The sequence below is a fragment of the Drosophila novamexicana genome, unplaced genomic scaffold (genome assembly GCF_003285875.2).
Source record: "Drosophila novamexicana strain 15010-1031.04,08,12 unplaced genomic scaffold, DnovRS2.1 tig00000739-arrow-arrow-pilon, whole genome shotgun sequence".
Taxonomy (NCBI): Eukaryota; Metazoa; Arthropoda; class Insecta; order Diptera; family Drosophilidae; genus Drosophila; species Drosophila novamexicana.
Window position 1 is genome coordinate 1,628,421 of NW_020824819.1, and position 26,016 is coordinate 1,654,436.

Below are 26,016 nucleotides of genomic sequence, written 5' to 3' on the forward strand. Positions count from 1 at the left end.
TCGCTTTATTTTTGTGATTTATTGTGATATATCCCAGCATGTGGCCACGTTGCAGGAACTTTTGACTGGCCCAGCCTTTTGGTATCATTCACTTGGCTTTCATACTGTTGTGTGCATGATATTTGGCGGCTGATGGTCCACAGCTTTTTTTTTTATTTTAGATATATATATACATAAATATACTATATACTATATACTGATTCGACGCTTTTTCTATGTACTAGAACTCAAACAGACACGAGCTGCATGCGCCTATTTGTTTACATGTTTTCTTTTTGGCGTTTCGCTTTTTTGGCACCCGATCAAATTGACAAAAAGCTAAAACATATTGCCAGTCCTATGTACGTTTTAAGTACCAGATGGATACAGTCGCGGTCATATTTATAAATACACTTTGAACCAACAGCTATATAGATATATTTTAAATTTGAGCAGTTGCGAACGTTTGGCTACAAATTTTTATTTGTTTTCAACTTTGTATTTAAAGGATTTGTTTTTTTTTTTGTCTAGTTACTCGTATTTTTCGTACCTGGATATCGAAAAAGAGAAAACTATCGCAAACTATTTAAATCAAAGAGCAGCATTAATTTATTGCATGTTGTACAAGACCATATACCTAGGCATTCCTAATGCCTCTGGCAAGCATTTGCGGCTCTTTCAGGGGCTGCCTTAATGCTCATAAGTACAAATAAATAAATAAAAAGTACAAACAACCGCCAGTGATCGCCCACTGATTGCCGCTTGCTCAATTTTTCTTTTAAATAAACTCAAAATTCATAGAATTTTCCAAGCAGACGCACTTTACACACATGCATATATATATATATACACACACACATACAGAGAATAGCCGAAATATATAAAGGAAATTCATTTCGAAATGTGAATTTTTTCGGCTTTTCGCCCAAGAAATGTTCGTGTGCGAATTCAGTGCGACTTGGGCTGCTAACTTGAACGCGTTGCAAACGAGAAAATCATTCGAAATAGAAATCTTCAACTATAAACTAACATATATCTATCCATCTATCTAGCTAGCTGTCTATATAGCCGAGTGCGGTATATATAGATCTATTCGCCGAGTCTGCAGCACTGGCAAAAGTGAGCAATGCGTCGTGCCGCGTTTTAAAAATAGAAAATTACAAAATACTTACGCGAAAATTGTGAAAAAGGTTTTTCATGCTGACTCTTGTAAACCCAAAAGACTAGACATGTTTTTGGAGGCTGTTTTACGTATCAAACTGAATACAAAATCACAAAACTATTTGCTGTGCATGCCTGTGTGTGTGTGCGTGTGTGAGTGTGTGTGAATGCGCGCTAGTGCCTCTGAATTTTAAGTTACATAAGAAGGCGTGATCTTTGTGCAAAATAAAAACCGAAAATTATTCAAATTATTCAAAGCAAACCCTTGATTCATAACAACTGCTCAAATTTTCTATAAATTTTCAGTGTTTTTTTGTGCATAGATTGACAACCTCTCCGTAGAAAAAGAGCTCAAACAAGCAACAACAACGACTACGACTACGACTACGAGTTATTGCTGTCGAGTTGAGATAAATATTTCGATCCAAAAAACAGGAAACCAAACATAAAACGCAATGAATTCTGGGTACGTCATATTAAGAAGTTTCAAGTAATTTTAAATACTAATAACAATTTGTAGATTATTGACAAATAAAGTTTATGCAAAACTTTCTGACAAATTTTGACATTATCTTCATATGTGTAAAGTGTACCTAAAATTAATAATAGTTCAATAATTTTGGCATTTTTCTACATAATTAATCGAAACATGAATACATGTATTTAGAAAATGATGTTTCGAGTATTTAAAATTGAATTACTTGTAGCCAAACTCTAGATTTTTATTATTATATATTTGAGGTCGATCTATGATAAACGATACGATTTGATTTTTAGAGAGCTATAGCTATTGTTTATTTTATATATTAGCTTATTTTGAAAGCTCGTAAGATTCAACAACAACGTGCTTGTGTCAGCCTAGTCTAATGGACAAAACTTGTATGGACCGGAGCAGGTGCTGATGCGATGCTTTAACCATACCATAAAATATATGAAAGCCCCACGCCCGGCAAATAAAAGAAAGAATACATTTTTGTTTTTTTGCCGAAATAAATAAAACATATGTGCACGCATTTCTATGCTCATAAATAAATACTTATATATGTATCAATGTACATATATATTTAGGAAATACACAGACAACAGACTCTCAATTAAGGTTCATATAATATTTGAAGGCCACCAGGCGTCCACGTCCACGCCCACGCGCACGCCCACGCCCACACCCATGCCCATGCTCAAAGTGAGGGGGTGGTGATGATGACACTGGCAATGTCTCTTTGGGCTTCATCTCTTGGTTGGCAGCCCTCGGGACTGCACGGGCATTTTGGCAGACGACATCTTCAGCTTGTCCGCTTTCCCACACTAAGGAAAATTAATTAGTCAATTTCCACAACTCTTGCCTTTAAATTCAACTCTTCGTACTAGTAAATTTAGCACACGTGTTCAAAATATAGCCTGTCGCCAGCTGCGGAAGTTGTCTGCCACGCACTTGAGAGGTCTGAAAAAGAAAAGTTTCGAAATAGCCTAGAATTTGACATAAAAATGCATTTCATTTTTTGAGGTTTTCTGAATGAGTCGATTTGTTTTTTTTTTTTTTTTTTTTGCATTTCTTTGTTGACGTTGATATGTCGCCCATAAATTCTCAACGACCGTCAAGAAAATGCTTTGCGAAAAACGAAAATATATACAGAAAATTGGGTCAAATTCGTGTACTAGAAAAACAGTTTTGCTAAAGATTTTTTAAATATATGCAGTTATAAGAACTTTTTTGCTCTCAAAACTGTGAATAAAAAACTTTGGGCTTCATTTTATTTTCATTAATAACTTTGGTATTTATTTAAACAAACTAGGCATAAGGAAACTAGGAATTTAGTATTGACAAAGTTTACTTGATGAATAAATAAAAAAACATATATCATAGTAGAACATCCACGCTGAGCAGATCAGTATAACTTAGATAAGCCAATTAATTTATTTTAAATTTCAACCAAAATATATATTTTTTGATCACAAATGCTTACATAGTTGTAGAAGGACTAGTGAGGAGAGGGCTTTCTTAGATTTGATTAGCTACGATTATTTATGAAAAAAAAAAAAAAAAACAAAAAAATGTTTTTTTATTGCAAAGAATTTGTCTTTACATTATTTAAAATCGGTGTAAGGATTGATTTGAATATATTTATATATATTATATAATAATCAAATTTATTAAAATATTTGCATTTTGAACTCTTTCGTCTCAGCCATGACTTTCATATGTGAACTTGTAATTGTCGTAAAAACAAAATGTGAAACGCACAAAAATCCATTAATTTTCGTGCGAACTTGAATTTATATTCGCAATATATACGAATGTGTACTTGATTTGTGAATCTTTTATATTTCGAAGGTGTATTTTACGATGATGTTTTGATGCATTACGTAGATTTCTGTCAGCGACAATTATTTTGACACTTCTTGGCTGGTTGTTGTTAATGTCAGTTACGTAAATCGGGTGTGAATTTATTTATTTTACGCATTTTTGCATTCAAAATTTTAAGTGGGATATTTTTCAGTTTTTTTTTCTTGCTTCTGTTGCTGTTGTGTGTGTTTGCACTTGAGTTCAAACGTACGCGAAATGACCGTGAAATATGTGCCCACAAAAGGAATAAATAAACGACAGGCAACTAATGGGAAAAGGTGCAAACATTTGCTATAGAATTAAATAAATGAAAGAGTTTAAAATGAGCTTTGTGGCATTCGGAATGGAGGGAAAGTGTCTGCTTTATGAGTACTTGCTCATTATTCATACAAACATATTTCTAACGATTCGCTTGCGTCATTTTTCCTTTGCCCAACTCAAAACTCAATATTGCTGCAATTTTTCACAGTAAACAGAAAGAGCACAAAAGCAATTTGTTTACTAGTCAAACAAAAAAAAAAAAAAAAATAAAAACTGCAGGCGGGGCCAACTAGCTGGTTGACTGTCTGCCTTTTTCGTACGGGCCACATGTGGCCGGCTTTGGAAAATTTATTTGGAAAAATATAAATAAAAATAATTTTATTCGTATCTCTACTGAAGAAGAAATATAACCGCATTATATTGTGCAACAGGCAGGCGCTGGCTGCCACTTCGGCTTGGACTTGCAACTGCAGCTTTAGCTTGGACTTGGGTCTACTTTCACTTAAGTCGCGCCGTGGCGCTGGTGACCCGACAGATTAATATAAATAATTATGATTCCAGCCGGGCAAGCGGCAACCAGGCTGTCTGATGTGCTCATGTCATGCAATCAATGCAGTCCAGGCCCCAGCTCAATGACAAATGACAACAAAAAAACGGGTTGCAGTTGCATGCCACCACAGAGGCAGCCGTAGAAAGCGCCATTCAATGATGAATGGCCTCTGCGCAACGCGAATTCAATTGTTGATTATCGATTTATTTTTTGTTGTTGTTAGTTGAGTTTTCTTTGAATATTTAATTTCAAGGTCGCACACTAATAAGCCCGCTGAGAATAGGGCCTGAAATCATTTGAAACGATTTGCTCGTGTTTGCTTTTTTTTTTAGTTTTCTTTTCTTTTTTTTTACTGCGTGCGGGGGTGTCGTCCAAAACAGTTTTTTATTGCCCAGTGTTTATCGCAGTTTTTCACTTTTAATTTTTTTCGCTATCTCATAGTTTTTTCCGTTGTATTTTCGCAAATGGCGCATAAATTTGAAATTTTGTTGTTATTTTTTGTGAGTTTTCTTTTTAGCCAATTAATTAGTTGGCATATAATTATAATTATCTATATATATATATGTTTATTTTTCTATAAGTTGTATATGGTTACTCGAAACCATCTTATTGAAATTTGTAATATTTGTATGTGAAAGTTGTAAGACCCATCTCAATCCACACAGGGTATATATATATTTGGTCAACGATGAAATATTAAACTTCAGACAAGGGTTTTTGAGCATACCTAGAAGAAAAAATTAGATATATTTATATATGTTTCAACTTTTTGATACCTACCTTGTTTGAAATATACAAAATTTTCTTTTAATTATAAAACTTATTTTTGAAAAAAAAAGTAATCTTTCATATATACATGTACAAATTTTCTAGACGATTTTTCTTGACTGTAGCTAATTCATAATTTAATCTGATCATCATATTTTTAATCTGATCATATTTTTTATCTGCAGTAAACTTTTTCGAATGGATAAATGCAAAAAATTATGTTCTAACATTTAAAAATTTGATTTCTAAAGTTAAGTTTTATTACCAAAAATAGCCCGGGTTACAAATGATCAGAAATCTCATTAAACATCATTATAAATTTAACAGGCAATAAAATCATTGAAAACTCATACAGAAAAATAAGTCTAAAAAACAAGCTTTAAAAAATTCTAAAAGATTGTTTTGAAAGCGAGAAAAAACATTTTACACCTAATTAAAAACATTTTTCCGTGCCGCTTTTTCGGTTTGCCACAATGCAGTCAATATCAATGGCCCCTCAATTATGTAGCCCTTGTTGATTGATCGGCAAGCTGGTTGTCGAAATGATATGCATGGGTATATACAACATGTAAGTGTTTGGTATCTATCTGGTATCTGGCTAAGCGTATGACCCACTTTTTGGCGCGCCAAGAAATTATTGAATGAATAATAAGTTGAAACCATTTTCTGACAGCTGAGCAGCGTTTCATTCAATAACAACAACAGATTATTGACAGGCACTCAGACCGCAAGAGTGCGTCAATGGATCCATAGTTTTTGGTAGTGGGCCAGCTGTTTGGTGTCAGACCCGTGAGTCATTATTGGGTGGCCTGCAAGAGTGTCTCCTCCTGTTGATCATCCTCCACTTCAAACAAGTCCGGCTCGCCGTGCAGGACCACCTTAAACTGGAGCTTGCAGCGATCGCCGGTCGTGCAATGCTCCCAGACGTCTGTTGCCGTGTAGATCAAATAGTCCATGTTGCTGTGGAGCAGCTCCTCGCTGTCCTGGAGCGGGGCATCCAAAAAGTTGCGCAAACAACGCAGGCCACGTACCTCACGTCCCTCCGGGCCATGCAGCAGACTGACATGGGCGCTCACTTTGCGTGATGCAACCGGACTTATCAGATAGAGTACGTACATTTGCTCCAGATTGGGAGCTGGCGGGCTGACATACAGCATTAGTATAATGGGCAGATGATGAACAAGCTGCAGCTCCGGCCCGATGGGACGACTGCGGCTCGCATTGTTCGAGCCGGCGTACGCAATAACACCTACAACATGATTGCAGCCCGGCGTCAGCTTGGCCAAGTCCAGGTCATAGACAGTGTGCCATTCGGCGCCGATCTCCAGCATCGAATCCTCGGGGCGATGGCGCATTAACAGATGCGCCAGCAGCTCCTGGGGCGTCAGTTGCGAATGGCAGCCCTTAACAGGACATTTCGCGGGAATACCATCGAAGAGGTCCAAGTGCGCAAAGGCATTCTTAGTTAAAATAGACGCTCGATGACTGAGTCTAATTGTAAGCTGAAAAGTCCACTTACCATAATTGTAAAAGGCTTTTAAATTTAATATACAACCTGTAAAACGCTTAAGGTGCTCAGATTTTAGGTTATTGACAGAAAAAGCAAAGCCCGAAAACTGACAGTTAAATCGAAGGACCCTTCCATTTATCTTATGCGTCCCTAATATAAAAAACGTGCCTCAAATCGATTATTGGTCTCTAACGATACGCCTGAATTCTAGAACAATTATTCAATTAAAGGTATTTAATAAATTTATTTTTTAAATTTAAATTTAACAAATTTTTAAGCAACAGAAGAATATAATTATTCACCAGAGAGCACGGTAAATCAACGGTTGACAATTCAGAGATGTAAGCAAAACGCATGGATATATCGAGTATACGACTATTGAATCAAGTATCTAGCCGAACCATTCGATTTTAAGTGGATATTTTCCATTATAAATTGATTGTTTCTTTTTACAAAACACACATCAGTTTTGATGTGGAATATGGCTGGGACGTTCCTTCATGATTGAAATGTATGTCCTCAAATAAAAACATTTAGAAATTTCTTAAAATAAAATTAGACACAAATTATAATATTGCCCACAAAATGTGTGACCAGACTTTTCTCTGCTTTCTTCTTATTCATTTTTTTAGTCACAGCTGATTTCGAGTCGATTTGTTTTGTCTTATGCCAAACTAATACTGTGCAATTAATGGTTTGAAAACTTGTTGTCTAGTGTTACACACAAATCTAATTTCCTAGTACAATGGTGGCATCTGTTGCGGGTTGTGTTAATCTTTCCACGGGGCTTTCTAAGCAGTAACCGTGTTTTTAGGTAAAGGGCAAACTGATAACAAATGAGGCGCTATCAGTTAACAGATACATTTGTATCTCAAGGCCGGCGGCATGTCATATTTCCGCAGCTTGTGCGCTCAATTAGGTCTCTAAGCAGAGAAACATTTTTGGCAAAAACACGCCCCGAAACTTCCACGAATGCGAAGATACCGAAACGTGAAAAACACAAGTTGGGCACAGATAAACGTCGTTTTAATTATGAAAAGCTACAAAAGTAATAAGCAGGCGACATGACTACCAAACGAAAACAATTAGCCACACGATAACAGACGCAGATACAAGATGCCAGATACAAGATACAAAGCACAAGATACTTGCTAAAAGTCGAAAGCGTTTGGCGTTTAGCCTTAAATTTGTCGCCGCGTTTGAAATGCCAGTCGCGGCGGCCGTCCAACTACTTGCCAGCGAATTGACAGACATATAAATTGCTCCACAGCCTGGCAGGCAGGCAGGCCGTGTATCTTGTATCTTGTAGCTACAGCCGCCGCGGCCACTGCAGCCGCCGCGTGCTTGCCGAACGTTTGTCATGCACTCGGTTTTCCTTTTGCGGCAGCTTGCAGCAGTTTTACAACAGCGTCTACCGCAAATGTATCTGCAACAAGTTGCTAACGCCGACGTCGACGCCGACGCCGATGCTGACGCTGATGTTGGCGTTGAAGTTGCGAGTCGAACGAACTCGGCTTCAAAGTGCTTCGAGACTTTAATGTGTGCAGTCGCACAGTGCCCTATCTATATTCAGATACATACGATCGCAACTTTAAGATACATTTGCGCCGCGTGTGTATTGAAAACTATTGAATGTTGTTGTTATTGTTGTTGTGTGCTCCAAGCATTTGAGTGTTAATTAGCTGTAAGCTCTTTTTAACTGTTGTATCTCACGGCTGTCCAATCAGTGCCAAGCAAATGTCGCAAACATTTTATTTATTTATTTCGGCTGACTTTAGCTCATGACTAAAAATAATAAACATGCGTGAGCGAAAATGAGCGAACGTATAGTATCTTGCAGATACAGAAGAGCTCCACACACACACACACACACACACACACACACACATTCAGCACAGCCGCCCGGCACACTTTGGCGATAAAGATGCTCACAATGATGCCGTTGTTATGATTGTGAGTCATCTGTTTGCCAGGCCGGGCGACTGGCTGACCAGCCCGAAAGGTCTTGCTATTGCTTAGATCGCAGCCAGTCAATCGGTCGATCCGTCGATCGGTCGATCGGCTGAGTCAGTTCCTTGCCATTGCATAGGTCTTTTTGCTGTTGTTGCTTGACTTCTGCGCCTTTGTTCAACAAAGTCAATAATTGCACGGGGATTGGGCATGCAAATGGGTGGCACAATCAAACAATGCACTATTTTCCTCTGTGAGTGGGTGTGCGATAAAGCTTATCTGCAGACAAGTGAGCCGACAGACTAAACTGAGTTACACATTCATAAATATATCAAAAATATATATTTTATCATCTATGATTTCTAGTCAAATAGAAACTTGAGGAATTATTAAATGTTTTGCAACTTTTGACTGTGCAACCTATAGAAGCTATCTTATTAAATGGATTATTGTTTCCTGGCAAGGCTTGCGCTGATTTGACATTTGTGTGTGATTCATTCTGACAGAGCCAGTGGGCTATGCAAAGTGTCTGGGGACAGTGCGAGTGTCTGAGTATCGACAATAATAATAATTTATAAATAAATCAAGACAATGGCCACCTCCACGCTAACGGCTACAACATCTCCGAGTCCAGCTGGCGGCATGAAGAATCCGCAGCTGAAGCGCGTCGTCTATTCCAAGTATCGGGAGCTGCTGGGCTCGTACAACGATAAGGCCAATGCCATCATCGAGACGCTGCCCGCTTATATGGTACGAGAGGATCGCGGATTTCAGCTGGAGATGCCGCTGCCGTTGCCGCATGCCAATGCGAATGGCCATGACAAAAGCTCTGTGGATACGTAAGTGGGCGGTGCTATCAGCTGGGGCTGCTTGTGTGGAATATATATCTAAGCAACAATTTATGACAGGAATGCCCGATAAGGATTTTTTGTTGCGCAAAAAGTGAAACAATTTCTATGTAAATATATACATATATATGGTTGCTGACGCCAGATTAGCTCTGTGGAATGTGCAACTCACAACTCACATATGGGAAGCACCCTGTTGCGCTCTAACTCTATTTATAGACCTGCCTGCAGAGGCTGGCCAGAACAGGCGGACAATGACTATCATTATGTCATGTTGCATGTGGCAGCTTTCAAGTTATGTGTGCTGGCTGCCCTTGATCTTGAAGTATGCACAAACTGGCCACAGCTAGATCCCACAGATCCAGTTTATTTTCGAGCCAGCGTATCGTGTGCCTGTGCATTGTGCATTTTTCTACGCTCATTTGCATGTGAGCACAGGGTGAAAATGTAAATTTTACAGATGTTTTTCTATATTTTTTTTGTTTTCTTTTGATTTTGCTTTTTTATTTACGTGTTCGCATTTGGTTTTCTGCTGTTTTAACCCAACGGATGCCAGCTGCTAATGGCTGCTGCAAGCCAAATACTCTTTCGGAATTATTTTTGGCATATTTCTCATCTATGCCTCGGCTATGTATATAAAATAAATTATTTTTAGCTGCAAGTGCAAACTGCAAATGTCGCCAATAGCCCAATGATTCATAAGGAAATGCTAAGTAGATTGTGTCAAATAATTAGTTGCTTAGTTCCTGGCTGACTTTGCACTTTGCACTGGCTCTTGCTCCAAGTTGACACTTTAATTGCCGAAAGCTGTCAAAATCAGCTGATGCCTTCCTGAACTAGCGTAGACTTTGGTTGAGGCAACCGATGCCAGATTCCTACAAAATTGACGTCACCAGACGGCACTGTCGTCCGATCTTTGTTCTTAATTTTGAAACAAATCCAAGTTTTTATGTTCTTTCAAAAATTGACTTGAGTCGATTTGTTTTAAACACGTGTGCGCCAAAAAAAAAAAAAAAAATAAATAAACACTAATAAAAATGACGTCAGCTCTAAGGAAGGACAGCTAAAGCTATTTACTTGCAATACTTTAATACTTTTTAATTTTTTAAATGAATAGCACGCTACGTATATACAAGTATTTAATGATTTTATGTTTCGCGATTTTTATATTAATTAAATTTGCATTTGACAAAGATTTGCCGCTAAACAAGTCATTTTCAATGTAGCTAGTTTAAATTTCGCTGACTTATTCATTTGTTGTCGGCTTCTCTCCGCATAATTTACTTAATTTAGTTGCACTTAACCGTAGACACGGCTTGCTAATTAAAACTGAGTGCTAAAGATGTTGCAGTCGGTTGTAGTTTTAACATAGGACCAGAAAGCAACATATGGCCAGCCAGTTATGCCAAAAGAAAGTGATGGGCAGCTGCTCTCTTGGCCGGCCATCGCTTCTCTCTCCGCCTCGTATTGGGGTTCTGAAAAGTTGTCAGGCATGTCTGGTCTGTTAGCCTGTCGCCTGTCAGCTTCATTAGTTTTTATGTGCAGATACATAAACAAACACATGCATAGAATACGTATGAACGGTGCGTGCTGAATGATTCGCTTTTAACAACTTGGCTAAGTGGGTCAGGCGAACAGGAACAGGTGATGCGTTGTCCAACGGCTGCCAAGTGCTTGCAGTGGAAAAGTCATAGCAAAAGTGTTGCCAGCACTTTTCCATTGGCCCGTTGAGCCAGCCAACCGCAAATGCGAAGGCAAACCGCAGACAGAATTGCAAAAGCCAAAACGTGAGCACCCACAACTCAGATGTGCGGCAATCCCACAATCCGCTTTACATGCAAATTGGAGCGAGTGCATCAATGTCAGATGCAAATCCAAGCCCAAGTCGATTCGTGACGTAACCGCCTGCGGTCGCTGACAAAGGCGGCACTAATTGAACCCATAACCGATGTATAGAGAGTATATTGCAGCTATGTCATCGGCGATATGCTACCTGACCATATTAAATAGTTCGAGTTTATGGCCAGCTATGCGCAGCAGGTGCGAGACTTGATCTTGCCATTGATTAGGCTTGTTTAGTTATTAGCTAGAGTTTAACGCTCCATCATTTTCCAGGCAGATCCAAAATTGTAAGGTCGTTCAGTTAGTTTGTTTTTCCCTCTCACGATTCACTGACGTCCATTGACACTGGCCAGGCTAGAGACATATCTCACTTTTATGGCAAGTGAGGAAATTCAGCTTAACTAAACTGTTAACTGTTTTTTTTTGTTTTTTACATTTTATTTGTTTGTTAATAGTCGCTGACCATTTAAGGGGCGCAGTTATGAGTATTATTAAGGCCTGACAAGCCTAGAAAACTGCCAGATTTCAAATGTTGTGAATGCAATGCGCAATTCCTACATCTGTAATGTATAAATGGGATATAAATATCTGCAAATATATATTATAGTTATATATACAAAGCCAATTCAACTAAATATATATATATTTATTAATCGTGGCATGGTTCTAATTAACATCATTTATTTTCACAATTTATTTAATACAGCTGTAATTAAACGAATGTAAACTTTTTGTTCAAAAGCGGGTTTAATTCAGTAGAAAGCGGATTTGAGTTAAAATAAAATTGGTTTATGGCATTTAAAATCGTAAACAAATATCTATCTAACTTTAAAGTCTGAATCGATTTTCTGTTTAGAAAAATATATATGTATAAAAATGATTAAATATACTTTTTATGCTACACAAAAGCGTGTCAATTCACAAGCTCTCTCTTGAGATCGCCTAAGAAATATGACCATAAATAAATATGCATTTGTATTCTTTGTCACAACTTAGCTTTTATAATGTATTTTTAATAATTTTATTTTAGTTATTTCTTTTTCATTTGAGTTCCATTCATCATTCAAGCTCTTACTTTCAACATCTGACCGTTATGGCCCTTGGCATTGCACTTCAACTAATAAGGGGCTATAGACGCCAATGGCAGCTCTTCAGTACACTTTCCCCGTAAAGAAAAAAAAAAATAAAAAATTGCCATGAAAAAATTGGCTCATTGAACTGTCGATGAGCGAGTCATTAGTCATGCAGGGGAGGGGGCAAAAGATCTTGAAGTGTGGTCAGACAAATGAGGGCTCTTGACATGGAGCGTCAAAATGAAACAGTTAATAACAAAAGATTATGCCAAAAATTATCATAAATAGCAAGTTAAATGAGAACGAAGAGGCGTACAGAAAAACAAATCCAAACAAGATAAAATTAACATGAAAATGAAACCGTTTAATGACCAAAAACAATCACAATATGCTTATGCTAATGAATGTTTCCCGCTCTTCTTTTCATTGTCCGACAGCTATGGACAACGAGGCGGGGGCGCCGCTGGAGGCGGTGGCTTCGAGGCACCCGCTTGTGTGCAAAACGCGATGATGACAAAAGACAAGAAGCCCTTCACCTATACGCCCGGCGGCATAGATCTCTCGCAAATCCGTTCGGAGCGCATGGCCAAGCGACTGGCGCGCAATGCTCAAGCCGAGGGCGCCGCCACCGGTGCCGCCCAACAAAACAGACCCTCACCACAGTCGCCGGGCTCTGGTGGCAGCGCCGCCAGTTCTATGGGTGCCGCAGCAATGGGCATGCCGTTTCAGGTGCTGCCGCCGCCACCGCCACCGCAGCCGCAGTCACAGACGGGTAAGAACGGTAACCAAGCTGCAGCAGCAGCACCCCCACCGCCACCCCCACAACAAAGTACATTAGCACCACCAGCGGGTCGAGGCAGTGCGCCCGGTTCACCGGCAGCGGCGCGCAAGTCCCCAACTCCGCAACGTTTCGAGCCGCCGCCGCTAGGATTCCGGCCGGAGATCAAAATACCGCCAAACCCGATGGCGGCGCTGCGCAAGGTGCCGCCGCCAGTGGAGAAGAACACATTCTGGAAAGATGAATATTGCAAGGAGCGCTCCAAAAGCCCCCTGCCCGAGTCAACCCAGAACGGAAATGGCGACTACAGCAACAGCAACAGCAACAACAACAGCAACAACATTAGCCAAGATGCCGTTGATGGTGAGCAGTGAGAGAGAGAGACTTTGGATATCGCATCATTTGGTTTTGGGCACTCTAATATTTACACTGTCAGTGGGCCAAAGTTCTCTTGGTACAGTTCTTGGCCCTCGGCTCGCCTCATGCTCTTCGCCGGCTAATTACTAAGCGGTTTCTGGTGCTTTAAAACGACATCTGACTAATCCCAGACATCAAGCGGCATTATCTATTGGCATTCCTCCCACTAACGGCACTAAAACAGATTCACAGTTCCTCAATCCTTTACAATCCCCTAATCCCAGTTTATTCGTCTCTGCAGGGTACAAACCAACTGGCAACAGCTACAACAACAGCAACGGCAACAACAGCTACAGCCCATACACACCATCAAGTCTGCAGCAGCAGCAGCCACAATCGCCCTCACCCAAAACACCGCCGCTGCAGCAACAGCTGCAGCAGCCAACGCCACCGGCAACACCCCCACAACAACAACAACAACAGCAACAGCAGCCGCGTCAGGAGTTCCGCAGCGTGGCCATGCCACAGTCACCGGCTGTTAATGTCTATACGCGTCAAACGGACAGTCCGCGCTCGCCTTTCGAGTTGCAACAGCAGCAGCAGCAGCGCGCCACAGAGAGTCCCTTCCGCTTTGCACAGCAGCAACAGCAACAGCAACAACAGCAACCACAACAGCAGCAACAGTCGCGTCCAGCCACGGCAATCTCTCCGCTGGTGCAACAACAGCAGTCACGACCATCGCCAGCTATTTCTCCACTGGCTCAGCAGCAGCAACAACAACAGCAAACTGTTCCCTGGCGTACACAACGCCCCCAGTCCGCTGCACAACAGCAACAACCACAGCAGCAGCAGCAGCCAACGCATTCGCAGCCCATTTACAACAATGTGCAACAGCAGCAACAACAACAACAACAGCAACAGCAACGATCTCGCGATGTCTTCAGTCCCGCCCGAACGGAGCAACAGCAACAAAACTTTGGCACTCAGCAATCGTCATATCAAGGAGCTAAGCCGGTAACTACATACCTGATATTTCGACCTTTAAGCTTCTTACTCACATATTAGCATGTTGGCCAATTCATTTTTTGGCAAACTCGATGCGTATGAGTAATATTTTTACAGCATCAACAAAAAATTCAGTTTAATAATTTTAACTGCAAATTCACATCTGTAATAACATAAAACAAGAAAAAGCGGATGCATTTGCCATACCGAAGTTTAAATGCCATATCGATTTCTCATATGTGATATAGTGAGATTTAGATTCAAATTGTTTTAAAATATGTCAAGAGTAGGTGAAAAAGTAAATGGCAAAAAAGTTAAAGATATTTTGAAAAGAAAGCAAAATTATTTGTGACAGAGATGTGACAGACATATGGCAGATGACTTTTAAACTGTGAGAAAAAAAAACAGACAGATATTACTGAACGAGAATATATAAATATAAATATATAAACTTGGATTGAAGACGTTTTCTTCATGCTCGAATTGTAATAAATGCAAAAGCAAAAATTATTGCCAAATTATGGTTGACGGCCACGGATTTTGTTTTGTGCATCTCAAGTCTGTTATTCATTCTAAAGTATTCGCGGAAGCATTAGGTTTTATTTTTAAATCATTTTGGTGAGCTACAACAAAAGATTCACACCACAGCCAATTGAACATTGAACGCATTTCGTGTTTGCAGCCGCTAAAATTAGATATTACCAAAGGCCAAACACGAATTTTGAACTTGAGGCATTTGGCAATTGGTTGCGAATATCCCGGCATGGGGCATATGTACTGCTGTAAGCAACTGGGCCTCAAATCGAATAGTATTAAACCAATTATCGAGCTCTTTAAAAATATGGCTAGCTCATTGAGATGTAAGGATTTTCAAGTGTTTTTAGGGCAGTAGCCGGAGGACTTAATTCCGGATCCTCATTGCCCAAATAACTTGGTCGCTTCTCTTTTATTTATTTTTATTTTTTACTCTGAATATCTAGTCTCTTTTCTTTTAATTAATACAAGTTGTAAGCATTTTAAAAAAGATTTAAAAATAATATTTATATTATTTTTAATATTTGATTGAACTTTAATATTATATTTTTGTAGTTTACACCTACAATTACTGGGGAAGTAGAACTAAGGTCAAACTCTCAGAATAGAGACTCTCTAAAAGCATTTATAATTGCCAAACTGTCACTTAGGAAGCTAAACGTTCATTGTCAATGCATTTTATTTCGGTGGGTCACCAAAAAATATATATTTCTACTCTCAAAGTGCAGTTAAACCAACTGCATGCTGCTAAACGCTATAGTTCAAGACAGAGCTACACATTTATGCACATGCATGCATTTTATTTTTAAGCCTTAGAAACGTCTTTTGCCTTCCTTAATTGAACTAAATTTTCCCTTATTCTGCGCAGACCAACGTTGGCTCACTTTACATAGCTCCACTAGCGCAGCCCACGGAGCCGCAAGCACAGCGCCTCTTGCTACAGCAGCAGCAGCAGCTTTCGGGAGCTCGTGACTCGCCCATGCGGCAAGTGCCGCAACAGCAGCAGCAGCAGCAGCAGGCACAGCAACAGGTGGGCGGCCAGCCACTGCGCTGGTTGAGCTCACAGCCCGCGGCGAAGGAGCAGGCGCCCTGGGCACGCCCCGAGGAGAATGGCAATGTGGTGCCCTCCACTCTACGACAGTCGACAGCTCCGTCGGCAGTAACGCAGGCACAGCCTGCAACGTTCTATCAGCCTCAGATGGTGCAGAGTAATGGCCATGGAGCAGCTACTTCGCCCGGCCCGGCTGCTCAGCAAAACTTTGGCTCAACAGCCCAGCAGAGTGGACTACGCTTGCAGATCAACAGCAACAATGTAAACCAGAGTGGTCCCAAGGTATAATTAAAAATTACAGGGTATTCAATTGGCGTACGGTTGCTAATTTATCCATTTGCAGGAGCGCATAATTCCCATTACACTGGAGCAAACCCCAACTTATGCCGCTGCGCAGCCCAATTTCGGTGGTAAGTTTTGTTATTTAACTCTTGCTTGCTTGGTTTTTGTTTGTGCGTGTTTCTGTGTTTATATTTAAGACTCTATATGGCGCCTTCCCAAACCTTAATGTTTGTCACTAATCATGCCCCTATATATAGTTTATCCATATACCCCGAATGCGAACCCATACACTCTCCACTATCCCACAACTGTTCCCGTTCCCGTTCCCGTTTGTCCACTGTGTAACTTTCCATCTCGATATCAATATGTGTCTATGTATACTCTTTCTTTCCTACGAAAGCGCCTGCTGGCCACATAATACGCTCAGCTAATCAATTTGTCGATCAAGGTTACAACAATTATCCAGCTACAGGAGCGTCTGCGCAGGTGCAACGCGTCATGTCACCCACCCAGCATCATCAGCATCATCAGCAACAACAACAACAATTTGTTAGTTCTAATAGCATCAGCAATAATTCGACTCGCATTATACCCATTGCGATTGAAGGGGGACGCGGAGGTCCAGTCTCCCAGTCACCAGTCGTGCTACAAAAGTAAGTACAGTTGAGTATTTGAAACAAATGCTATATTACAATACTTTTTGTGCTTTACCAACACTAAACAACTTAACAACTAGTTTGCAACACTACCCAGCACTAATGCGTATAAATTTTGTGCTTCTTTACAAAACCTAACGACTTACGTCTTTTAGTGGCAATTACAATTTGTATGTGCATCAATGTCCGCTCGAGGCTGAGATACGCTACAGAAAGAATCGACTCAGGTAGTACAGTCGCAGTCGCCGTCGTCGTCGCAGCCCGATAACAAAGTGTATCTCTCAGTGTTGTAAAGTGGGACTTGGAGCAGTCGGAAATTTGAAAGTGAGCTCGTAACTCTGCTCCAGGTCCTGTTGATTCTGTTTTTGAATGTTGAGTGTGTATTTCACATGCATAAGTCAGCCCATTTATAATTTGCAAGGCATTCCCTTGTCATGAGCTCATTATTCAATACCTGGGCACAAATTGCAATACAAACTCTCATATGCTTGGCAAAATTTCGGTGTCAGCGGAAAAGTAAACCACTCACAAATACTAGTTAACCCCAGCACACGTTTCCCTCACAAGCAAAATTTGCAATTTGGTAATTTCAGACATAATTTCGAGTGCATGCTAACCAACAACCTAACCTAACATACGCCTATATATCTACTTGCAGCGATCCACGCTCACCGCCCATACAATCGAAATCGTTTAGAATATTGCAAAAGATAACCGACACAGTGGACGATGTCAGCAGCGATCCCAGGCAAGAGTCGCCCCACCTGCCGCAGCAGCCTCATTTGGAGGTGGAGCTGCCGCAGCTGCAGCGCCCACAGTTCGCTCGCCAGATGAGCGCTCAGCAGGCGCGGAATAGTCCGACCATTGAGCAAATGCGGCGGCTGCAAATCGCGCAGGATCAACAGTCGGGCACGCCGCCAGCCTGGTGCCCGCAAGGTGAGCTCTCAATGGTGGCCCTTCCTTCCCTTCTCTCTGTAGCAAACTGGACTGGTAAGGTTTCATTAGCCGGAGAGTGTCGCAAGGTTTCGATTCGGTCCCCTTAGTTTTGGTCTTTTATTCCGGGTTCTGGTACTAACACAACGCTTTAAGCCACAACAAACCATTTGGAACAAACAAAAAAAAAAAACTAATGCGCTTCTTGTGTGTGTCCACCATGAATATGGTAACGCCTTAGTATTCGGCTCAAAATTTCCAGCACTACTAAGCAAAATAAATTGGTTTTAAGTAGAAGATAAAGCCCCATAAACTTAAGACTAAATCTCTAAGAAATCGCTTCTCCTTGCAGGTAACGGCGCGTCTGCTCAGAACCGCTTTACACCTCAGCGTTCTCCATACGGTAAACCCAATAATATTGTTTAGGATTACGTACCTTAAGCCCTTGCTTTTAACAGATTCAGCCCAACAACAACAACAATACGTGCCACCTAGTGAGCAGCAGGCGCCGGAACCGAAGAAGTACACGGGCAGCGCAATACCGAGTCGATCATTTAAAATTTTACAGGCAATGACAACACCAGAGAATGCCGGTAAGTGCACTTTGTCTACGAAATATGAATACACTGCAAGAAATTGGGTTTTATTTCTCTTATTTCTCACACACACACACTCGAAGGATCAACGGAAGCACATTGTATATATCCCATTAGCCATCCACTAACAATCAGACAATTATTCGCACTCACATTTACTACACTTGTTTATATTTATTTATTTTTTATTTTTATACGTACATCATGCATTATGTTGATTTTCACAGAGTTCTTGATTGTATTGTCTGTTGAGAGACTTCATCTGTCTTGGATTTCATTTTGATTTGTATATGTTTCGCATTTAAGCTTAAAGCATGTTGAATTCCAGTTTGGATCAGCTTAAAGGTTTTGTACACTTGATATACAAATACACATAAGTTCGTATCCACAAACAGATATATCTCATATATGTACTGTCATCGTACCCTTACAGCGACACATATCCGTATATTTCACTTTGTATATAGTAGCTATGCTCGATTGTTTAATCTGTATAACATTCACAGTCCAAATTGTTGGTGTATTGATCATAATATGCACTCTCACCGTGTCTATATCTTTTCTTCTTTCTTTTTATTTATTTTTGATAACCGTGCACCAAACCGACCTCAGAACATAAAATTCACACCGAGCTGGACTCGGATTTGGAAAATATTGAATTGAACGAAGCCAATAATAATAATAATAATAATAATAATAATAATAATCATAATAATATTAATCATAATAATGAGAATAATGATAATATCAGAAAGAGTAACCATAACCGAGAAATTAACAGTAAAATCAATAAACGTCATAGTTATGCATCAGGCACGCCCACTCCACCTCCCATAACAGACACGAATACAAGCACTTCTCACGGCATATATTCATCCTCATCTTCTCTTAGTTCAGACAGCTCTTGCCCTCCACAGATGCAGCCAGAGCGCTCGCAATCGGTGCCCCCGCACTATCCCTACGCTTATGGTTACCCCTTTCCCTGGTACATGCCGCCACCAGCCCATCCCGTTCCTGGGCAGAATAGTGGCGAACCGCCTCAAGTCTTAAATTGGCCCTATCCCTATCCTTACCCACCACCCATGCCTCTCACGGTGGATGGCAAGCAACCGGATGGCCATCCACCCTATCCATATTACTACCCCTATTATCTGCCTCCCCCACCAGCCTATGGGCAGCCAGCCACGCCCAATGAAACTCTGCAGCATGGCTACCACCCTCAGTTTGTGCCCAACTATGGTCCTTATCCATATCCGGTAGCACCAAGCCTTAGCCAAAGCTCGGCCGAAAGTCGCGCCAGCAGCGTATTGCCCGATATTATAATAACGCCAAGCACCGACGATATGCCCTCGAAGGTCATAATGCAGCACCATATCAAAGTGGAGCCACGTGAGCCACCCAAGCGAGCGCACTCCGTTGAAATTGAGGAATTGGTTAGTCGGTCGAAGACGCGCAATATCTGCAGCAACAAGGAGGAGGTAATCGATATGCTCAGCCAGCGTCTGGCCAACATTAACAAAATCGCCGGGGGCAATACCCAAGCCAATTTATCCAATCAGCTCCAAAAGAGCTATGCCGGTGAGCATCTGAAGGAGCTGGGAGCACGCTCACCTAGTGAAAACGCCTCGCCAGTGCTGATCACTGCCATGCTAGACGATAATGATGACAGTGACTCTGAGGATAGCAGCGACGAGGATGAAGAAGACTCAGATACACCCAAGCATGCCGGTCGCAACTCCCCATCTCCGCTGCAGGCCATCAAGTCCGTGACCAATGTGCAGATCTACAAGGGCTTGGGTCAATTGCCAGTGGAACCTTTGCAGTCCGAGAGTGAGGACGACGATGGGACGACAGCTGATGAAATGATTGATGAGGAAGAGCAGGAGTGCCTGATCGAGGAACTGGACGATGACTATGTTGTTGAGGAGGATCTAAGCACCATTTATGAGGAGGAAAGCGAGCTGGAACGCAGCAGCAACTACGCCAAGACGGTTATTAACCACAATGGATCCAGTGCCAGTACTGCTACCATAGGAGCTCGCCAAGTAGAAGAAGACGACCTGGAAGAGCAAATAGAGGATAATGATCGGGATGACGATGACGATGACGACGAGTCTAATTCGGTCACTGTGCGTTTGCCATTGCGCTTCAGCTTTAGTCGCAGCTCAAATGACAAGAACATAGCCACCGTGGAGGTGGGCAGTAGCACACAGAACGAGGAGAGACGCCAGAGTGTTAGCTTGGACAGCAAACGTAATTCATTTAGCATAGCCAAGATCGAGAGTGATAATGAGGAGGATAACGATTGTGAGGTCAGCGTTACCATCAGCTTGTCAAACTCCTCCCGTTCCAATTCCGTAGAAAAGTCCGCGATGCTCCCAAGTGCCATAAAGGCAAGCACTGAAGATGTATCCACCTCCATCTCGCTGGGCATGCGCAACAAGTTCTTAGCGGACACCCAACACGGCGAGCTAACAAATAACGTTGCGATATTGAAACCGACAGAAGAAGTTGAGGTTACCTCGGAAGCACCAAAAGAGGAATTCGATTTCTTTGCCACGCTTTTGGCCACCAAAATGCAAGCACAGAAAATGATGGAGCAGTCCAAGAGCTATTGGAAAACGACAGAGGCCAAGCCAGAAGTACAAGCAAAAGAACCTGCGCCAAATGAAACTGTGAAGCTGCGAGTTAAGCAAAACGAAGAACATGCCAAAAAACCAAGACCAAAATCGTGTGACATATCCAAGACTCAGGACTCTTTGGAGGCAGCCAAGAACAGCTTTTGGTCCACATTTGCAACGGCAGCCAAAGAACCTGAACCTCTCCATGAACCAGAACAACTGGAGGAAGAAATTGACTTCTGGGCTAGCGTTGAAAACAGCAAAGAGGAAAGTCAACGCCCAAAAAAACAGAAAACGGTTACGTATATCCCACTACAAAAGGAAACAGTGGACGAAGTGGAACATTGGACGACTACCCTAAAAGCCAATGTGAAATACATGCCCCAATCGCAGTGTGCTGAGGTTCATTTCGTGGTAGAAGAAAATCCAGGAGCTGAGGAAACGAATGAAGACGAGGAGGACTTTTGGGCTTCGGTAGAGAAAGCCAAGTCCGAGAAGACTGAAAAGCAGCCCGAGTTGGAGTTTTGGTCAGATCAGTCAGCGGACACTCGTGATGAAAGCCCGAATGTAAATCTAACAGAGCCAATTGCCGAGGAAGAGGACATGGATTTCTGGGCCGACATAAAGTCCTCTGAAGGTAGCTCTGACAACAAGGAAAACGACTTTAAATTCGATCCCACCAAATATCCTGAGGAGCCACGCGAGGTTGATACCGATGAAGAAATTGATTTTTGGACAGAAATCGAATCGAAACGCAATCCGGATGATGACGATGTAACTTTCCACAAATCCGCCACTTTTTGGGCTCGCAAAGAGCGCCAAAACTCGGTGGAAGAAACACCCTACAAGCCCGTGCAGACTAAAGCATTTCGCGCCAAGCTGCCCGACGAGCCAGCTGTGGAAATCGATGTATGGGCCACTTTGGAGGGAGCTCGGGGAGAGGAGCCAGAGATTGTTGATCCAGTTTTAGAAGAGGAGCAAATGCTAGCTGCGCAATACGAAGAGATTGAGCATGAAGAAGACAAACTGGCGCAATCAGCACCACAGACGCCAGAGCCCAATCTCGACGCAGTTGAGACTATGTCGCTGGCCTCCATGCATGAGCCAGCAACTGTGCACACCTGGACGCCTAGCACACAAGCCAACGTGGACCTGGAGAGCGGCGATGAGCCTGACTTTTGGGCTGATATAGAACAGGAGCGTGGCAAGAATGACCAGTTGGAGGAAGCCGAGCAGAAACGTCATAACTATCGCCAGGCCATGGCTTTCTTCAATACCTCCATCGATGAGCACAAGGTACAGCAAAAAGTGCAACCCAATCGCAGCAGCGTAATCCTGGAATCAGCGGAGCCAACCGATTTGGAGCTGGGCTCACCAGGTGCATATGAAATTGTGGGTGAAGATGGCGTCGTTGTGGAACAACATGGATTGCAAACGGTCAGTGCAGAAGACGAGGATCGAGAAGCAACCACACCGACCAACCAACTGCCAGAAGTTTACGTGGAGCCAGAGCCGGAGCAGCAAAGAAAACTCCTAGCCAACGGTCTACCTGATCTCGGTGTGTCGCAAGCACCCAAAATTTCGGTGCGCGAGCGCATCAATGTATTCGAGACGACTCCAGCAACAACAACTGGGGCAACCCCTCTAAACAAGGTTATGAATATTCATTCGTTGTCCGTGGACAGCGGCCGTGGCAAGGGACAGCTGTCCCGCAATAGCAGCACACAGCGATCCGAGTCAGAAATCGAAGAGGATGACTCAGGCGTGACGGATATGAATCGGCAGATGTCAGAGACGGACACTGAGTCCGAAAGTTTTCCGGAGCTGCGTAAGATGACGAGCTACCAGCGCGCCGCCACACATTCCAGACTCTTCAAACTGCTCCAGGACGAGAACGATCTGCCCGAAGCGGCAGAGGCTGGACAGGCGGACGAGTTCCAGCTTAAGCCCAGCAGACGCAAGATTGTGCACAATGTATCCATTACGCGTCGCCAAAATCCTAATGCACTTAGCGAGGCCGAGACGATGACCCAACGACGCGAACGTCTCTCGTTGCCTCTGCGCAAGAACACCAGCATCGATGCGGACAATCCCTCCACGCCGAACAGTCCCGCCTCGCCCATTGTCGGGCCATCCCCCAGCAAGCAGCGTGTGGTCAGCGATAAGCTGGTTAACGAGCTGGTGCAGAGTCTGCTGCTGAAGAGCGACAGCACGCATTTGCGTAAACTGCCGATGGAACGGCTCCAGGCCGCGGCCAAGCGCGCCCTGGCGGAGGAAATGGATTCCGTGGACAATAGTTCGCTGGATAGCACGCCTGCACCTACGCCCAAGCAGGATAAGGAGTACGCCGACTATTACAGCAGCTGGACCGAGGCCAGCGGCGGTGAAGAGATTGTGCCCTCGAAGGCCTTCCGAGCGCTACAGGATCCGCGACGCAGTCCCTGGACCGTGCGCTGTCCCCGCGTTCTCAGCTCCAAGACAATCAATCGCGACCTGGCCCGTGTCACAGAGTCACCCGAAATCTTGAGCAATCGAAGCAGCAAAAGTCCCGAATGCTTTAGGCAACAGTCGGGGAGCAGGGAACACTCCGTTAGCAGCTGGCGCAAGGCCTAGCGTTTGCTTAGGGATAGCTCATTGTGTATAGCTAGGGGCGGGAATCACACGTACACACCTTGATATTAGTGGATCAGCATCTTAATCGACTTGCATTTGGGTTAAGCAACTCTGGGCAGGGGGCGGGTCAGGGAGCCAGTTCTTGCATTTCTCATCCAATCACAGCACATCACATTGTACAATATGACAACACACAGACTAATAATAAAAACTAAATCTCTAATGTATAATGTATAATGTATAATGTATATAAACAGACTTAAACCAAAGAAAATCGTTCATTCGTTCGTTCGCTCGTTCGTTTGTTATCTCAATAAAAGCGCAAAGTCCTCGCCAGTCATTTCTAAATTCGACTACATACTATATATACATATTTTTGTATTTTTAAATCGATTCAAAAAATAACTACAAAACCAAAAAAAAATGAGAACAAAACAAACAAAAGCAACTCAAAATCTATCAAATCGCCACAATATAAAAAACCAAAAACAAAAACAATTTCATCAACTCAATGATTTTGTAAAACTCGTTCAAAATCCTAAGGTACCTAAATTAAATTAAAATTTATATCCAACCCAAATTTGAACTAATTCTTTTCAATGTTTTCATTATATATTTCAAATTTGACCACTATCTATTCTATGTATTTCTTTATTTTTTTGCCGCTATTTGATTTTTAATTATATGTGCCGTATTTCCTAATTATTAATTTGTTGCGACAAATATTTGCGATAGTCACAGTTTTTTAAAAAACCGAATCTAAGTAAAAATTTCCCAATTTAACCAGGTTTGTATCTAAATAATGTTACACAATTAACCCACAAGTGTTCAGTAGCTGCCCAAATACATTAACCCCACTTAGATGTAACGTAGTACATACCTAATTCAAACTTGGCTAAGTTACAAAAAAAAAAAAAAAAAAAAAAAAATCAAATACACAATGGGACAAAGTTTTATCGCAAATATTTAATGCAATTATTATATCTTTCCACAAAGCTTTTTACAAAAATTTCGATTACTCAAAAACGAATTTTGGAGAGCAAACTCCACCTTGAACAAAATGGTGAACAACGAATGAAGATTTTTTTGTGCATAAGTAAATTAAATAATACCATTAAAAAACATCAACGGAAGAAAATTGTACAATATAAAAAGTCGTTCGTAACATTAACCATTCATGAGTTAAAATACATAATTGAATGTTTCTTTTCTTATACTTGATTAACTTGTTTTTACACACAATAAAAAATATATATTCTTAACAAAAATTAATCATTTAATTTGATGACAATGAATATGAATGGCTTTTTCCCTAAAAAAAATTATAAGAAAATTGACAAATGAAAAAACATACCATATATAAAAACAATTAAGGTGAAGTTTCCTCTCAAAGTTCTTTGGCTGCTTTGCACTGCTGCAAGTTACAATTTTGATTTGCCGCTTCATTTGTATTTGTTATGTTCTACCTATGTCTGGTCTTCGGATTTAGATATCTTTAAAGTTTAACAAACTAAGCAAAAAGTCGAAGACAAACAACTTTCCACAACTTATTGTTAGCTTTATTCGTAAACGTTATGATGCGTTCGACATTCATTTAATTATTCCTTTGTTTACTCTATTCCAGGCCCTGGACAATCGGATCTATAATTATTTCTCAAAGCCATAGAAATCAATTATAGCCTGACAACAGACTTTGTCCTTAGTTTAAGTACCAGCACACTTAGGATCAACACAGTCAGATATACCTTGGGAACGGGCCCTGCAGTAATAGTTTTTTAGTGAAATTTCATCAAACTAACGTAGCATAGTAGTTGAGATGGAAATGTATTTCTTCAATTGTTAATCGCGATTTGGTAGCAGCACTAAAACCTCTAACAAAACTTACGAACACCACTAGCGAAGCGAATCATTACTAACCTTGACTCTGTAGTATGTAAAATGTTTACACGAGAGAGAACTAACCCTTAGACGCAATGAGATAACAACGAAACGAAAACAACGCAATGACAGCAAATCGACCAAGCAAACATGATATTTATCCGGATAATGCGAGCGTGCATCTTAAAAACGATTAATACTTATAAAAATAAATAATTTTGGTTTAAGAAATCTTTGTGTGTTGTCTTCATCAAGCGACATTTGATTTAGAACACCTTTTCATTTTTAACAAGATAGTTTTTGTTTGTCATAGTTATTTACACAAAACATAAACAAACATATGGTATTCGTATGCATACGAATTTGTTATAAAATCTATATGACGACTATTATAATTTCATACTCATATATTTTGTGTTGTATAAT

The 26,016-nt window shown here is 41.4% G+C and overlaps 2 protein-coding genes across 7 annotated transcripts; one reads left to right on the forward strand and one right to left on the reverse strand.

Moving 5' to 3' along the window:
* Nucleotides 1–951: 951 nt before the first annotated feature.
* On the forward strand, nt 952–25,988 carry LOC115763487 (basic-leucine zipper transcription factor A). 6 transcript variants are annotated; one of them, XM_030706075.1, is made up of 11 exons: nt 952–1,098; nt 1,447–1,606; nt 12,724–13,427; nt 13,723–14,435; nt 15,829–16,293; nt 16,355–16,421; nt 16,694–16,946; nt 17,608–17,885; nt 18,235–18,285; nt 18,341–18,475; nt 25,337–25,988. In XM_030706075.1, the coding sequence occupies exons 2-11, from the start codon at nt 1,596–1,598 to the stop codon at nt 25,357–25,359; spliced, it is 2,700 nt and encodes an 899-aa protein (XP_030561935.1). In that variant the 5' UTR covers nt 952–1,098; nt 1,447–1,595; the 3' UTR covers nt 25,360–25,988. The 6 variants fall into 6 exon arrangements, with proteins under 6 accessions (XP_030561935.1, XP_030561933.1, XP_030561937.1 ...); XM_030706073.1 differs by lacking the exons at nt 952–1,098; nt 1,447–1,606 and adding exons at nt 8,098–8,257; nt 9,030–9,362; XM_030706077.1 differs by lacking the exons at nt 952–1,098; nt 1,447–1,606; nt 25,337–25,988 and adding exons at nt 8,890–9,362; nt 19,091–24,124 and having other exon boundaries at nt 12,724–13,058; nt 16,742–16,946.
* Nucleotides 5,345–6,667, reverse strand: LOC115763489. Its single transcript, XM_030706081.1, has 2 exons — nt 6,583–6,667; nt 5,345–6,523 (listed from the first exon to the last, which is right to left on the reverse strand). The coding sequence occupies exons 1-2, from the start codon at nt 6,583–6,585 to the stop codon at nt 5,861–5,863; spliced, it is 666 nt and encodes a 221-aa protein (XP_030561941.1). The 5' UTR covers nt 6,586–6,667; the 3' UTR covers nt 5,345–5,860.
* Nucleotides 25,989–26,016: the final 28 nt, after the last annotated feature.

Coding starts and splice junctions, on each gene's coding strand:
- LOC115763487 (XM_030706077.1), top strand. CDS start 9,115: ATGGCCACCTCCACGCTAACGGCTACAACATCTCCGAGTCCAGCTGGC. Junction 14,436..15,828: donor CATATCAAGGAGCTAAGCCG/GTAACTACATAC, acceptor TATTCTGCGCAG/ACCAACGTTGGCTCACTTTA. Junction 16,947..17,607: donor TCACCAGTCGTGCTACAAAA/GTAAGTACAGTT, acceptor ATCTACTTGCAG/CGATCCACGCTCACCGCCCA.